Below are 17,866 nucleotides of genomic sequence, written 5' to 3'. Positions count from 1 at the left end.
TTTTTATAACCCAACCCTGATCTGTACTTCTCCACAACTTTGTCCCTGACCTGTTTGGAAAGCTCCTTGGTCTTAATGGTTCCGCTTGCTTGGTGGTGCCCCTTGCTTAGTGGTGTTGCAGACTCTCGGGCCTTTCAGAACAGGTGTATATATACTGAGATCATGTGACAGATCATGTGACACTTAGATTGCACACAGGTGGACTTTATTTAACTAATTATGTGACTTCTGAAGGTAATTGGTTGCACCAGAGCTTATTTAGGGACTTCATAGCAAAGGGGGTGAATACATATGCACGCAACACTTTTCCGTTGTTTATTTTTTAGAATTTTTTGAAACAAGTAATCTTTTCATTTCACATCATTTCGCTATTTTGTGTATGTCCATTACATGAAATCTAAAAAAAAAAAATCAATTAAAAGTAGAGGTAATGCAACAAAATAGGAAAAACGCCAAGGGGGATGAATACTTTTGCAAGGCACTGTATGGGCGATTCTGGACCGGTGCTTGAGAGAGCGTTTTCTTCCACCAACAAAAATACCAAATGATGAAATTTCTCGTTGGAGAATGGTTTCGCATCCCTCCAAGGCGCATTGAAACTGTTCTGGCGGCTCAGCGCCCTGAAGATACTTTGTTGGTGTTTCCTTTATTTTGGCAGTTACCTGTACATGCAACATTCAAAAGTTGTGGATCTGTAGATGAGGGCAATTCGTTTTTATGGGTATGTATCCCACCCCCCCCGTTTGATAAGATTTTCTGCCAAGAAAATAACATTTCAAAATAAATGAATTAACTCGAGAATCAAAGGCATAGAATTTGTAATTAACAACCATTTTATTTAGAAAAGAACATTGAAAATACAGCTAATTTATACAGGCATATACACTATATATACAAAAAGTATGTAGACACCCCTTCAAAATAGTGGATTCGGCCATTCCAGCCACACCCGTTGCTGACAGGTGTATAACATCAAGCACACAGCCATGCAATCTCTATAGACAAACATTGGCAGTAGAATGGCCTTACTGAAGAGCTCAGTGACTTTCAACAAAGCACCGTCATAGGATGCCACCTTTCCAACAAGTCAGTTCGTCAAATTTCTGCCCTGTTAGAGCGTCCCCGCTCAACTGTAAGTGCTGTTATTGTGAAGTGGAAACGTCTAGGAACAACAACGGCTCAGCCGCGAAGCAGTAGGCCACACAAGCTCACAGAACGGGACCGCTGAAGCGCGTAGCACGTAAAAACAGTATGTCCTCGGTTGCAACACTCACTACAGGGTTCTAAACTGCCTCTGGAAGCAACGTCAGCACAAGCACTGTTCGCCGGGAGCTTCATGAAATGGGTTTCCATGGCCCAGCAGCCGCACACAAGCCTAAGATCACCATGCGCAATGCCAAGCGTCGGCTGGAGTGGTGTAAAGTTTGCCGCCATTGGACTCTGGAGCAGTGGAAACGCGATCTCTAGAGTGATGAATCATGCTTCAACATCTGGCAGTCCGACGGACAAATCTGGGTTTGGCGGATGCCAGGAGAACGCTACCTGCCCCAATGCATAGTGCCAACTGTAAAGTTTGGTGGAGGAGGAATATTGTTCCGGAGCCGTTTTTCATGGTTCGGGGTAGGCCCCTTAGTTCCAGTGAAGGGAAATCTTAAACGCTACAGCATACAATGACATTCTAGATGGTTCTGTGCTTCCAACTTTGTGGCAACAGTTTGGGGAAGGCCCTTTCCTGTTTCAGCATGACAATGCCCCTGTGCACAAAGCGAGGTCCATACAGAAATGATTTGTCGAGATTGGTGTGGAAGAACTTGACTGGCCTGCACAATGTTCCAACATCTAGTGAAAAAGCCTTCCCAGAAGAGTGGATGCTGTTACAGCAGCAAAGGGGGGGAACCAAGTCCATATTAATGCCCATGATTTTGGAATGAGATGTTCGACAAGCAGGTGTCCACATACTTTTGGTCATGTAGTGCATTTACAGTATATAAAACCTGTCTTGGTTTACCAACCAGTGGGATCTTTGAGGTGGTCTGTATTTTTAGGAACCAGTTTCTGTTGGAGATGTCTTACAAGCCCTCAAGAAACAATGTTGTTAAAACTAATGCCAAGAAGCACAACTATAAAACATATCCTTTTAATGGATGTCCATTTGTATAATATACAGCATTATACAAATAAAACACAGCTATACACATACTGTACATCTACAGTTATTAATGTACTACAATACCCTATCTATCAACGATCCTCACCATCTCCAGTGTCTTTGCAGCTGAGCAAATCTAGCTCAAATTTAGAGGCCCGTTTTTGCTGGTCATACTCCTGTTCTTGAACCAGTGTCTCCAAAGCACAATGTCATTTGGTCAAGCAGTGCTACAACTAGTGACTATTGACGAATAGAATCACGAGTAGACGTGTCAATTATTTGGTGAAGCAAAAGTTGCTATATACAGTAACACATTAAAGCAAGGGGGTAATACATGTAAGAACACAAACACATCTATAAAAGCACATTACTTGATTAAAGTCATTTGAATGGCATAGCAGGAAAATAGATAGATAAAAGAATTATGCAAACTCGACAGCCAAGCTGCCAAGAATAAGTTTCAATGGAAACTAAAAATGTTTGTGAAAATATGTTCACAAGAAGCTACAATTAAAGTAAAATCAGAGGTAATACATGACCAGGACTAAAATCACTGCCTTTAAAGACTCAAAACATCGCATTGTCTAGATCCTACGGGTATTTCTTTGTTTAACAGTTATATCTACATCTGTAGACAGCTCAAGCATTTGAGGCAGATAACTCAAACTCAAGTATTTCCATATAAAAGGGTAGCTCTGATTTGTAAATCAAAACTCCAGAGATAAATAGAAATACATAAAAGGGTGGGGGTACAAGAGTATAGAACACCCCGAATTATGATACCAAATGAAGATGATTCAGCAGACGGTGCAGAGGTGCTGGGATGTTGCTTTATCACCCTCCGAGGGTTGATTTACCTCACCCGTCAGTTCTTTGGATAAACCTCAGGCATATACTGCTTAAGTAACACAGGGACTTAAATCAACATGAAAATGACAACTTACATCCTTACTTTGACTATTTTACCATACGTTTAAAAGACAAATGTATGACACTAGGTGAACAAAGTCCTACTGTTAAATACGTTGCTCTTTGACAGGTGGAGGACAGTTTGTCTACGCCAGTGATCCCAAATCGCCTGCGTCAGGCCTTGATACACTAACCAAGTGCACCAAGGCCCTGACCAAGATTGTAAATCCCAGACACACTGGTACCCTGTATACACATGCCCCTAACCAACAGATCCTGTACAGCTGTCGTTCATAATGCTGCTGGAGGCCCGGGGCTAATGATTGGAGGGGCCACAGCCACCAACTAGGAAGAGACTAACTGCTAAGAAATAAAAATCACTAGTAATGTTAGTAGCAACGTTTTGAGTGTTGAAAATATTACTCATCAACTGTCCAATAAAGTGTTAAGACAGATCTCCCAAAAATGAAAGACAACAAAATCCAGAGACACACATTGCAGGGTGAGTTGAATTGTCTGCCTTCACTTCAGAGGTATAATGTGTGGGGTTTCCTCCAGCCCCTAGCCGTTCAGGGGCTCATCCCCTCCACCTCACTCTCGTCTCCCCCCAGGTAGATGGACTTCTTCTTGATCTGGAGGGCAGGCTCATATTTCCGGGGGGTGTTGCTGGCTGCCTCGCTGCTGTGCCAGATCCCATAGCAGAAGTAGATTGCGAATCCTAAGGGAAAGAGAAAAAGAGAGGAATTAAGTTAACATTCTGCTGCTCAGAAACTGACTTAAAAAGGGGGAATCCTTAATGGTCAAACTGCCACGTCCGTTTGCGATATTACAACAAAGTTACTGCAAACAATGAACACTGTCCCCCCCCCCCCCCGGACATCATTGCACGAGAGATAAAACATCAGATGTACTGCCATTTTTTTTACCACGTTGGGTGATGAGCCTCACCTCTGCTTTGCCAACAAAACAAAAACATTGACCGTGGGGCGGACTGTTTCCCCTACTGCGGATTCCATCTTTAACATGTGATTCTAGAAACATTTCCTGCATAATGTAATCTAACTCACCAATGCCCATCCACACAGCGAAGCGGCACCACGTAGCCATGTCCAGCTGCATCATGAGGTAGATGTTGACAAAGACACTGAACAGAGGCAGCCAAGGCAACAGGGGCACCTAGAGGGGGGGAGAGAGACAGGTTAGTTATTTTACTGCATACAAGTTGTATTATGAATTGGTTTTAAGCCATGAACAAAACAACGAACCTGTTTAAATGAAATAAGTATCCAGAAACTAACCTTGAAGGTGAGGGCTTCCTTGCTCTCGGGTTGCCTCCAGATGATTATGACACAAAGGGTACAGAGCAAGGCCAGCACTGCACACACCATCACCCACACAGGCTGAACCTCGATCAACGCATCCAGCTTCCCCGCCAGCACCACACACAGCACAGTGATGAGCACCGCTAGAGAGGACGAAGAGAGTCAAAATGTGCTTTCTCTAAAAAGAGCCGCTTTGAAAACAACCCATGGTCAACCGCATTACAACAGCATAAGTGAATGAGAAAGAGAAGAGGTGTCACTCACAGATAATGGCCGTGGTGGCATAGACGATGTTCCCAGAGATCTTAGTGGGTAGATTCCCGCTGGGGAAGAGGAGGCGGTGGAGGGTGAACTTCTCCCGGACGGGGCGGTCCTCCAGATCCAGGCCGTACTCATCTCCACTGTCCCCACTGGACACGGCCACCTTCTCCCCTCCCACCAGCTCCACCAGCTTCTCACTCTGACTGGACGAGCTCAGGGTGCCTGGCTGGTACCTGGACACACATGGACAGGAGGGAAGAGCAGGTCAGTTTCCTGGACCATGAAAGGTACTCACACTGAGAATGTCGAATACCATAAGCAAACCACATAAATGGAGACCAATCACAATTGCAATACCACAAATGCTGTGTTAGGCATTATAGTATATTTAAAAATAGAAAATTATGTGGTATAAGTCATCACCCACCTGAGGATGAGCACACAGATGGCCACTAGTGAGTAGGCCAGCAGTGTCCCTATGGACATGAGGTCAACAAGGGCAGCCAGGTCAAAGAGGAAGGCCATCAGAGCTACAGGGAGAGGGGACAATAAGCATTACCATCATACTAACTATATAAAAGACAATCGACATCCATTCAGTTGGTTATTTACTCTAGTTATTCCGGCATTGAAAAACAAAGAAAAATGTTTAAAAGCATTCCACTGATCAAAGGGTCTATTTCTACAGGCTTCCCTCCTGCTGCACATTCATAGTTTCATACATAAACACAAACATAGGAAACAGCAGGACTTGACTACAGTGGAACCCAGAGGTAGTAGCGCAGAACAAGATGAATGAACAGAGGGTGGAGGGCTGAACTCACATGCCACACAGCCAGAGACGATAGTAGCCATCAGGGGGGTCTTGGTGCGAGCGTTCATGCGGGACAGGCCACGGAACAGGAGCCCATCCTCTGCCATGGCGTAGATAACCCTCGGCATAGGGAACATGGACCCAAGCAGGCTAGGACGACAACAAAAACCAACATTACATATAAGTAAACAAACAGAGCATTCGATAGCATAACAAGAACGTCAAGTACTGCGGACTTTAGCGTAGAAGACAAGGGAGCTACAGAACAGTAGCAGTAGCGCGGTCTAGCAGCCTAACTGACCTGGTGGAGAGAGCACAGAGGGAGCCCACTGCCACAATGTAGCGAGCAGGAGCCCAGCCCACGTAGCTGAAGGCCTCTGGCAGGGGGCTCTGGGTGTTCAGCAGGTAGTAGGGCATCATGAGGGTGAGGGCCGCAGACACCCCGAAGTAGGCAAAGAAACAAATGAGCAGAGAGGCCACAATACCCACGGGGATGGAGCGCATGGGGTTCTTAGCCTCCTCGCCTAGGGGGGAAAAGACAATTATTTGTCTGGAACTATGAGAGAGGACCACCAAAGAGAACTATACATTCCACCATTTTAAAAGCGACATTTTGATGAATGGAATGTAAGTGAACGCTCAATCTATTGAGAACAAACAAGGTGGACCTATCTAATGTTTAGCTCTGGCGCACAGTACATAACTCACTTGTAGTGGCGATGCAGTCGAAACCCACAAAGGCATAGAAGCAGGTGGCAGCACCAGACAGAATGCCACTGAGGCCAAATGGCGCAAAACCACCTGTGCCAAACGTCTTATCCACAACCCTGAGGGACAGAGAGGAGGCAGGGGGACACGTCAATTATATGGTTTTACTGTTATATTTCTGAAACCAAATTCAGGGTAAACACAGCTATACACATGAAAGCATGATTTACTCAATACCGGTGACCTATAATGGAGTCTCTGGCTAAATCTCAGCCGGTATCAATCTGTATTGAAGGACTCACTCTTGGGATATGCTGGAAGTGTTGGTGCTATTGGTGTTGATGCCAGGGTTGGGGTAGGTGTTCACAAAGTTGTCCAAGGAGAGGTTCCAGTTGGCTGCGTCTCCCTTCACAAAGCCTGAGATGATGATGAAGCCCAACACCACCAGGTTGATCCCTGTGAAGATCTTATTGACCAGAGCAGACTCACTCACGCCAAACGCCAGCAGCCCTGGAAGAAGCAACAGTATGACATTATTACCACAAATCAAGTCACATTATGCATGTGTACATTACAATACTGTACATTTACAATGAGGGAATAACTTATGTCCTGCTTCCCCCAGCATTCTACATTTTGGTTGACTGAATGCTGAAGTCCTCACCAGTTAATAAGAGGACAAGGATGAGTGCAAACAGGTCAGGGTATTCAGCCAGCACGCCCCCCGGGACTTTCATGGCCATGGACGACCTGAAGAAGACGGATATCTTCTGCTCCACCAGGTTATCGAACGTAGAGCTCCAGGCTCGGGCCACACTGGCTGTACCTAAAGGACAGAGGACCAAGGAGAAGAAGTTCACATCATGGAAAACATCAACCAAACTAAAAGAGGATAAGGGAGACTAGAAATTAGCCACTATGAACATAGTAGCTCAATGCAAAGCCTTTGAAAACGTCACCAATTTTCAATCTACTAACTCACCGATGACATAGGAGAGGATGAGGTTCCACCCCGTGATGAAGGCCCAGATCTCGCCAACCGTCACATAGCTATAAAGGTACGCCGAACCTGTCTTGGGTACGCGGGCACCAAACTCGGCGTAACAGAGTCCGGCCAGCATGGAGGAGAGCGCAGCGATGAGGAAGCAGAGTACGATGGCAGGACCAGCCTTCTCCCTGGCTACCTCGCCAGCCAGGACATACACCCCTGCCCCTAATGTGGAGCCCACCCCCAGGGCCACCAGGTCCAGTGTGGAGAGGCAGCGGGCGAAGCGGGTTCCCTCATCGGAGCAGTCCAGTGCCCTGCGTCGCAATAAGATCCGGCCAAAGGAGGCCATCTTGTCTACCATGGTTGTGTCTGTGGAGGGAGCTGGAGCTGCGAAACTGAAGGAGTTGCTGAGCAGAGCAGTGAAGAGTTGAGATGGAGAGATCCTGAGATCAAACAGAGGGGAAGCAGATTAATGAGTGAGTATGTGAGAAAATAGGCTACATTTAAGCTAGTTGTTGTTGCTGACGAAGTGTAGTTTTAAAAAACATTGTTTTGTGTGGATCCCTTGTTTGCAAACCATCTGTCTCTGGGATAACGAACTGACTGATTAGCTCGTGTGCACATTTGGTCAAGTCGATACATTACATTTCTGTATGATGCAACACTAGTATCGGTTCCTCCTACTCAGGTAATTCCAGTAATTCTTCCATTTTGGGACTTGGTCCATGTTTTAATTCCCCTCATGCAGGTTTCCAGACAACCAAACCACACATTATTCTAAGGAACAGCATGTTGGTATTATGAATCTTCCCAGAATTACATTTCTTCACCTTTAAAAGTGCTTTATAAAAAATTAAATAAAACATGAACTGACAATTCCACAACTAACGGAATTACGCGGAGACTCAGATTTTTCACTTAAAAAATGTATGCCAAACCAAAACCATCACATTTCTTTAAACAACATTTAACAAACCATACAACTTTGCACAATGACAACATTCACTGGAAAACTGTAGATGCAAAGTTTGGTAACAGAATTGCAGTCAAATCTCCCTCAGTTTTATTCTGTTACCAAATGTTGTACCGGCACAGTTCTTCCTGTAAATGTGTTTTTGTAAAATGTGTGGACATTTTTTAAAGTAGCCCTTGTGCATAGAGCGCTATGGTTTTTGTTTGGTATTCATATTAAAGTGAAAAATCTGAGTCTCAGCGTAATGCCTTTACCATGGAATTGCCCACATGCTGACCACCTTTAGTCATCAGAAACAACCGTAGCCTATTATACTGTACCACCTTTTTCACATTATCAAAGTTTAACACTGTCACAAGGTTCATTTGCATTCCTCTAAGAGCTAGGCCTAATGTATGCAGTAGATCAATGTAAACTCAAGTGTTAGAAGTCTTCAAATTGGTATCCCACTTTGTATTACAACTAGCATGTCCCACAAAAGTGCCAACGCTGCAAAGTTTCAAGCAAAACCTCTTCTCGGCAATCTTGTGTAACGACTACAACAAATCGTAGCATTCACGTCAGCAATGTAGTGTTTTTGTATCTCTAGGGGCAGGCTGACTGATAATAATGATAGCGCCAGTTACACCAAATCGAGGGCCCTTCAGCTCAAGGACAGACAGCATCTCTATCTGTGCAGGTGGCAGACTGCAAGACACTCACACACAACCGCCTCATAAGCTCTGGTCACATGACCTTGTCTGACTGGCAGCAGCTGTCCACACAGCTCCATGTTGACATTAGGCACGTCGCACAGAACGCCTGGTCCCTGTGCTGACCAACCGTAAGGTCATCATGGCTACTGCTTATTTGAGATATGAGACACTGCCTCTTCACCACAAACACTCCACAAAAGGTTGGAGACTTGGAGGTGTAACTTAGCCTCTGTAACACCTATAATAATAGCCAACTAATAATAATAAACGGTTTCAAGCCCATTCTACATGTTGTTATCCATAGAGCACTGTGCACAATCACCGGAAGGTTATTGAGAAAACAATTTGCAAACACAGAACAAAAAAAGGAATGTCAGTATAAAATAAACATATCCCCTGGCCTCTGAAGGTAATGGGAAATTAAAACAATTGTTCAAAAATAACAAACTTTCATGTATCAGGCATTGTAGTTACTGTCACAAACTGTCTACGGGGAAAATAGCCAATGCTGGTTTGATCGGGCAGTCTGGGCTAGCCTCCGTGATTGGATCAGAATGGTGCAGCCAACTATATTCCATCCTGTCCTTGGACACACACAACGGCTTCCCTTATTGAAGTCTGCATTGGCTTGGCATATCCACCTTGTAACTTAAACCAGTGTATTAAAACTTACACAGCATGGCTGTGCTCTCTAGGGGTTATAATTGAACAACTGAATAGTTATGCAAGACTGACATGCTGAAACAGATACTGGGTCTGCTCTCCTGAAGAGTTGCACTTGCTTTTTTAGAGGCAGGCGGGCAGGCATCATCTCTTGCCCTGGGAAAGGTTCACTCTGGGAGTCTCCCTGCCTGCGATTAATGTGCGGCGCCTGAGAGGTTTTAGTCTGTTTTGTTCGGCCCACACAGTAAGCTTTGGAGATAGGCCACCCTGCGTCACCCAGACCAACTAGGCTAATCTTTTCCTTGTGGTCTTCACGAGGGTGGCTGGCCTCTGAAACAGCGGCGGTTTCAGACCAGGTTGTGAAGACGCTAACACTCGGCTCCTCTAATCTACTGCCTGAAAGCTCAATTAGACCTGCTCCAACCTCCAGGGCTAAAGGGTTGTGTCACTCTGCCCTTTTCTGGAATAGGTAGCCTATAGTATACAATGTGCAGGACTACTTCCACTGACCTACTTAAAGAGCATTAAAAAAAAACTTGCCCTAGGCTAATTGGCCTAATATTAGGGCTGGGAATTGCCAGGGACCTCACGATATGATATTATCACAATATTTAGGTGCCGATACGATATGTATCGAGATTCTCACGATTCTATATGTATTGCGATTCGATACTGTGATATTATTGAGATTGGATGTTCCAAACATTGCTCACCATATGTCTGCTGCAGAGGGACAAGAGAGAGCCATGGTATCACTACCTAATACCATATGGATTGCATTTAGGCTTATGTTAAGGTGCTTTTTACTAGGTCTCCCAGCACACAAGTAAACCCCCCGGAAGGTTCCGTAGATACTGTATATTATTTGCCTCACTGAGCTTTTCCAGAGCACATGCTTCAACAGTCTAAGAGGATTATCTTAGGCCGGAATCTCATTATGGACTGTTGCTCACTCCACACAAAGCATGTTTTTGTTTTGACTCACTGTCAACATGTGGTCTGTTTACTTATTGTCTAGCCCCAACTCTGCCATAACGATACGTTATTATGATTAGCCTAGTTTGTGATCATGGTGACCTAAGCTTCCTAGTGCTGAAAGATAGCATATGAAATAAACAAAACTTAAGACCTAGGCCCTAATCATTAGCTAACTTATGATACTATATAAGTAAGTGGAAAGAGTGGGTTCCCTTATTGGTTAGTGTTCCTGCTCACTGTTAAGTACACGTTTTTTTATTCCCACATGGCAGTTTCCATCCAGTTTTTATGGGAGTAAAGTCATACCTTATATAAAAAAATCACAACAGCTATGATGGAAATAGGACGCTTCGGTACAATTTGTTCGTTCAACATGGTGGGATCTCTGTCTGTACAATTAAATCATACGAGAAATGTTCGTATAAACGCCTATGTGCAAATATTGATATAATAACCATCATAACCGAGGCACGCAATGATATGGTGTGTGGCCTTTCACTGCAACTTAGGAAACCATGCAGTTTATTAGGCTGGAGATTAAATAACTTATGAACTTCACAGGGTGGTGAAAGTGCACTGTGATCTTGATGCTCCTTTCCAATAAATATCGAGGGTCTGATGATCGATGCTTGACTGCCGTTTGACAAATAAAAATATTCTTATCCATAATAATAATAATAACAAATTCTAATAAACCTCACCACGTAGACTAGCCTACCTGCACTGTATCTGCCAGCTGTTGGCTAGAGCACCAGGGCCAAGACCAGAGTAGGCACATTTGCTATTTTACGCAACAGTTTGTGACAAAACTATCGATAGAGTTGAAAATGCGATGGAAACACATTGAACTTTGGATTTTTATTCGGTACAAAAAAGTACATTATGTGCACTGTCATCACACACTGATTTTTATCCTCAATAAGTCCGTTGTGGAAACACACCACTTGTGGGAAAAAGCTAATGTTTTCTTTATGCGTATTTGACACCATTTGCATGAAAATCTGTTGCCAATTGGATGGAAACCTAGCTATAGACACTGAAATACATGTATATGGACTAAATTTATACAAACAATTACACACAATTAAGATAAGACTTATTAAAAAGGCAGCTGAACTCAAAAACCAACTTCTCTGGTTCAAAAGGGCCGATGTTGCATTGATATTAGTCAAAAACAAGTGTAAATAGCATAATTTGTCATAAAGTCAGTATCTTAAACTGAGATGTAGCGTATTTGATTTGTGAGCTTAAACTTGATGGGCAGGCTTTTGTCAATTAAACAAGAAAAAAAAGTAGGCCCATACACTAATGAATATGCTATTGGTCTTCATCAAAACAATGTTTGTGCATATTTCAGTCTGGAACCTGCCTAGGTTTAGGGGGATTGTAACCTATTCTAAATGGCACACTATAACAGTTCTCAAAAACAACTAAAATAGATGAGATGTATCTAATATTTCAAAACTGCAGCTCGTGAGTGTAACACATATTTCCCTACTTTATATCAACCAGTCCATTTTTTATTCGTAAATAAAGCTGTCGTGATTTGGCAAGGAATGTAGCTTGTCTACAGTTTTGTTTGTGTATCCCATCAGATACACGTTTTTATAGGCAGTAATTTCTTTAGGCCTAAAGCATAAATCATAGTAAGGCCACAGACGCTGAAATGTGATAGTCCGGTATCCCATTTTCACATAGATACACGCACCTCCCCAAAATTGACCCTATGCCAAGCCCCACCCCATAATTTTGGCCAACCAATCGCAGCCCTCCAATTGATAGCAACTGAGTCCGACACCTCAGACAAGCACACGTTTAAAGTGGATGAAAGCCAGCCAGGCCTATGACAAAAAGTATTCTTCAAAAAATTTAAGTTGATCAAAAGGCACCTAAAGGACTCTCAGACCATGAGAAATAAGATTCTCTGGTCTGACGAAACCAAGATTGAACTCTTTGGCCTGAATGCCAAGCATAACATATGGAGGAAATCAGGCACCATCCCTACAGTGACAAATGCTGGTAACAGCATCATGCTGTGGGGATGTTTTTCAGTGGCAGGGACTGGGAGACTAGTCAGGATCGAGGGAAAGATGAACGGAGCAAAGTACAGAGAGATCCTTGATGAAAACCTGCTCCAGAGCGCTCAGGACCTCAGACTGGGGCGAAGGTTCACCTTCCAACAGGACAACAACCCTAAGCACACAGCCAATACAACACAGGAGTGGCTTCGGGACAAGTCTCTGAATGTCCTTGAGTGGCCCAGCCAGAGCCCGGTATTGAACATCTCTCGAGAGACCTGAAAATAGCTGTGCAGCGACACTCCCCATCCAACCTGACAGAGCTTAAGAGGATCTGCAGAGAAGAATGGGAGAAACTCCCCAAATACAGGTGTGCCAAGCTTGTAGCGTCATACCCAACAAAGTACTGAGCAAAGAGTCTGAATACTTATGTAAATGTAATATTTCTGTTTTTTTATTTTTCATAACATTTTCAAAATACCTGTTTTTGCTTTGTCATTATGGGGCATTGTGTGTAGATTGATGAGAGGAAAAAACAATTTAATCCATTTTAGAATAAGGCTGTAACGTAACAAAATGTGTCGAAAGTCAAGGGTTCTGAATACTTTCCGAATGCACTGTATATGGATGGTTTACAAAGCACATTTAACAGTTAGGCTATTGATTATAGACCTAATTCACCATGCAGTTTCTGGGTACAGTCACAGTAGATTCAATATTTTAAGCACACATAAGGAAATTATTTTAACACCTACACATGGGGTTTCGTGCCCCTTTCATAGGCTGTGTCATATGTTCATTGGGGGAGTGGATACTTTTGAATAGGCTGGTGCAGTTGTGGGGAAGAGTGCCCTTTCAGCCTTCTAATCTCGGTGGGCGAGGTCACCCTTGGAGCTATGTGATGGGCGGCACATTTCATGCATCACAGACAGTCAATAGTTGTCTAGCTTTTTGACGCTATGAAGCAATCCGTTTTCTAGTCAAAGAAGGACATAGGCCTACTGCTATGAGTGAACTGTGCAACTCCTCAAGCCACTGGAACCGAGCCAACAGGGTCCCTCCCTCCTTTCTCAATGTCCAATGCCTCTGCATCCGCCAAGACCACTGACCAGTCTACACAGGGCTTGGGGCAAATTTCCCCTGAACATTTTCCAGAAAATTTCCCTGCAATTACCATAACAAGCAAATGTGTATTTCCATCCATCAGTTTAGAATACTAGGGTGATCAAATAAATGCCTTCAATGCAAAAAGTGACCCCTTGTATGAGTCAGCTGATGCAAAGAACCCCCCTATAATAAAACAAAATGTTCCTCTGCATGATGACCAACCTGAACATCAAACACTTACTAAGTAACGCGGTAAACGTAGGCTCCTTAAGAGTACATGTTGGGCTACCGATCCATGAACAACTGTCTGACATGAGACAGAGGGCAAACAAGAAAACCTTTCAACACACAGACAAGGAGTCCTCACATTGAATATAACGTTGAACAATTTTTGCTACAGTTGTGGCTAGTTAATAGCAGCAACTATAAAATGCTGCTAGCTAGCGAGCTCAAGCTGATGCAACAGCTGACGCAATACATTAAAAGGCGGTTATGCATCTAACGCGTTACAGCAGCAGGACAACAGTCAAGCCAAGGACCCGTCTACTGTATAGTTACTAGCTAGACTTGTCTATTATAAAAGTTGTTTATGATTGGTTTACTAACTAGTTACCTACCCACCCTTAGATAGTACAGGCTGCACACATGCATACCTACAGTTCGTTGATGTGTAGTTTTCTACCTAACGTTAGTTAGCTAGATACCTTGTTAGCTAGATAATGTTAATTGACTTAAGACTTTGTTTGATAGCTAGCACGAGCTAGCAAACAAAGCAATGAATGAAAGCACACAGAAGCTTTTACACACGGCAAGATAGTTTAGTTAGTTGCAGCAACATGGATTTAAACGGCACATCTTAGGTTATACCTAGCTTAGCTACCATTTATAGCCAATATGCTAACTGGCTAAGTTAACGTTCCCCGCTAAAAACATCAACCGCTTAGCGAGCAATGGTACTGGTACTGTTGGATGTTAGGTACCCATCTAACTATTTATTTCAAACAAAGAAACACAGCCAATGAGTATTCCAATCCCTAAAAACATAACCAGTAATGTATTGTTTTAAATATAAAGTATCGTTACAGTAGCTAGCTAACGTTATTATTATTGTAACGCGCGGGTATGATTGCGTCAGAATTAGCCATAGTAAAATACTACGGAGTCTCGTGCAGTTTCGGCAAACACATGGACCACAACATCGAAACGTAAGCACACAGACTTTTCAGTACAATTTAAAAAATGTATGACGTTGGTTACTTTACCTTTGGTTTAACTTTGAAAGATCGACAGGACGACAAAATACAGTTGACTTCACATTCGCTGATGAAACATCCCGCTTTCCTAGCTCTTGTGTGTGTGGACTTTTTTTTCTTTTTCTTTTTTTCTTCAGAGGGCGGAGACAGTCACATATAATAAACCATTCATGTGTTCCATACTGCATCTGAATGTTGTAAAGTGGCTTCCTCGATTCGCCTCCCCCCACCAATTGCACTGATCACAAAACACATGAGGTGAAACGCAATATGCTTTCATTTGTCAAGTTCTTTCGCATCAGTGCAGATTAAGGAAATGAAACATGGAGAGGAAGCTTTTTAAAACTATTAAGATAGACCCGCATTTTGACCTTTACCTTTTTTAAAGCTAAATTCAGAGAAGGTTTACTACAAATCCAGGAGAGATGTGCAGTCATTATGCCCATTCAAGCCCGTTGTGTGTAAAGTAGGGCAGCGTGCCATTGCCAAAAGAGGCTTACCCATGTATGGAAAGAGAGGGTCATTCCCCTTTCAAGATCTTTCACTCCAGCAACTGAGCTGGCTCCAAGGGCTTTTCACTATATCCACTGTAGCTTTGTCACCCAGATTAATAGAAAAAATATATAGTTCCGCTGCATCTTTGCACCCAATGCCCTTGTGTGGAGTGTTAGAGGTGCAATGACCGTGTTTAATGAGGCCATACTGATGGTATGACATATGCCCTTCCCAGGCCTCAAAACTCACTGGGCATGCAAACTTCATAACAGGAGAGGTATTACTCCTACCAATCAGACCATGATAGGAAAGAAGAAAACACAATTTAAAATGTGTTGACTAATTATGTCCCACAATGATTATTTCTACTGTAATATATTGAGTTTAAAGGGCAACTACATTTTTACATTTGAGATTTTAGTCATTTTGCAGACGCTCTTATCCAGAGTGAGTGAATATATATACATTTTCATTATCTCCCCATCACAATATCAGTGTCTACATATGTGAAAACAGTGAATTTCTACACTTTGTAGAAAAAAGGTTATACCCGATGACATCATCAAAAGTTTAAAAAAATATTAAAGAGTGATTTTCAAACACTATGAGATTTACGGTGATTTGGGGAGCAAGAAAATACCCTGCCTCTGGCTAGAAACCCCGTTGCAGGTTTTGAAAATCATTGTTTTTCTTACTTTTTGATGTCACTTGCTAGGTTTCCATCCAATTGTCGACAGATTTTGATGTGTATATTTAAAAAACTGCATAAAGAAAATATGCGCATTTTCCCACCAGTGGTGTGTTTCCACCAAACGGACTTCTGGATAAAAATCACTGCATTATGACGTAGTGCACATAAAATGTATCTTTCGCTTAAGTTTTCATGTACCGAATAAAAATCTAAAGATCAATGTGTTTGAATCACATTTTCAACTCCAGCAATAGTTTTGTCACGAAAACTGTTGCATTAAAATAGCAAATGTGCCTACTATGGTCTTGGCATTTGTGCTCTAGCCCACAGCTCACAGATACAGTGCAGGTAGGCTAGTCTACATGATGAGATTATTATGGATAGCCTAAGAGCGAGAATATTTGTATTTCTCAAACATCAGTCAAGCATCGATCATCATGTCACTAGAATAAGACCCTAGATATTTATTGGAAAGGAGCATCAAGATCAACGTGCACTTTCACCACCCTGTGAAGTTCATAAGTTATTTTATCATTAGCCTAATAAACTGTATGGTTTCCTGAGTCACGTGACTCCAAGTTTACTTCGATATGATGGTTATTATATAAATATTTGCATGTAAATGCGCTTCCACCGCCATTCCTCACATAATTAATTTTACCAACCCAAAAAGATCCCACCATGTCGAACTAACAAATTATCTGTTGGCATTTAAACATTTTTATCGAAACATCCTGTTTCCATCACAGCTGTTGTGATTTTTTTTCCCATTTTCGCTATGATTTTACTCGTATAAAATCTGTGGATGGAAACGTGGTTACAGAGAAGCAGTTATTAGAACCTTTTATCTTTTTAACCACAGATCATAGAAAGTGCCGTTTTCACATATGTAGACACTGGTATTGTGCTGAAGATAATGAATCTGAGGTTAAAAAGTGGCGGAATTGCCCTTTAACTTTGGGTAATACCCAACCTATTGTCCTTGCTCAGTGACATCTGCCTCCCTTGAGGCCAGCATGGAGTTGCTCTTTCAATTAACTTCCACTTTATCAAGCTAGCAAAACTGCATGTCTCCCTAAATAAAACAAGCATCACCACTGAAAACCAGGCTACAGCCTTACGTTCTGGGATTGTATCTGCATCTGCGCCATTAACATAACACTGCTAATCTCACTGCTGTCCCATACAGCTCATCCATTCTGTCTGCTTTCATTGCACAGGACAAGGCCTGGAGATCAAAGACAGGCTTGTGGGTTTTTGCCTTCAGTAGATATTCTGAGTCAGTCTCGATTGGCATCAAACATGCACTCTTCATGGGTTCTGCAAAAGCTAAACTCTACTTCACGACCAGATATGAGCACACATACATTATCGTTTTTGTATAGCACTGTAGTCCAAGAAATTTGACATGGGGACATTAATGCATGTTTGAATGAAAAAGTGTGTAGTGTTTGTAACCCTAGCATTCCCAGGGATTGACATTAAGGGTTGCCCTTTGCCTGGGGTAAGTGAACTGAGCAGTCGCGCAAGTTGATCCTGCTCCGAGGTTGCCCCATTGGGCAGGTGAGTTAAAAATAATAATGAAAACAACCAAACTGAAAATAATTCCAGTAGCCTAAAACTGATCTTTCTGGTTCTTACCCATTGTTTAAGTGAAAGACAGGCAAATTGAGCCTGCTCTGAGATTATATATATATTTTTTTACTGATAACCAAATACAAATAATTCCAGTAGTGATCTTTTTGATTCCTCCTGCGTAGGTGAAAGGCAGGCAATATGGTACTCTGCATATTAATATTAAATTTACATTTCTGGGCCAGTGATCATAATCTTCAGGCAACC

At 42.6% G+C, this 17,866-nt stretch overlaps 1 protein-coding gene across 1 annotated transcript; it reads right to left on the bottom strand.

Moving 5' to 3' along the window:
• Positions 1-2,121: 2,121 nt before the first annotated feature.
• On the bottom strand, positions 2,122-15,370 carry LOC121579627 (cationic amino acid transporter 3). The gene is made up of 12 exons (XM_041894381.2): positions 14,848-15,370; positions 7,146-7,594; positions 6,828-6,989; positions 6,466-6,673; positions 6,164-6,282; positions 5,757-5,979; positions 5,466-5,605; positions 5,069-5,171; positions 4,645-4,874; positions 4,357-4,523; positions 4,126-4,234; positions 2,122-3,776 (listed from the first exon to the last, which is right to left on the bottom strand). The coding sequence occupies exons 1-12, from the start codon at positions 15,024-15,026 to the stop codon at positions 3,628-3,630; spliced, it is 2,238 nt and encodes a 745-aa protein (XP_041750315.2). The 5' UTR covers positions 15,027-15,370; the 3' UTR covers positions 2,122-3,627.
• Positions 15,371-17,866: the final 2,496 nt, after the last annotated feature.

The sequence above is a fragment of the Coregonus clupeaformis genome, chromosome 13 (genome assembly GCF_020615455.1).
Source record: "Coregonus clupeaformis isolate EN_2021a chromosome 13, ASM2061545v1, whole genome shotgun sequence".
Taxonomy (NCBI): domain Eukaryota; kingdom Metazoa; phylum Chordata; class Actinopteri; order Salmoniformes; family Salmonidae; genus Coregonus; species Coregonus clupeaformis.
Note: the sequence above shows the minus strand (reverse complement) of the source record. Positions and strands in the feature narration are given on the sequence as shown.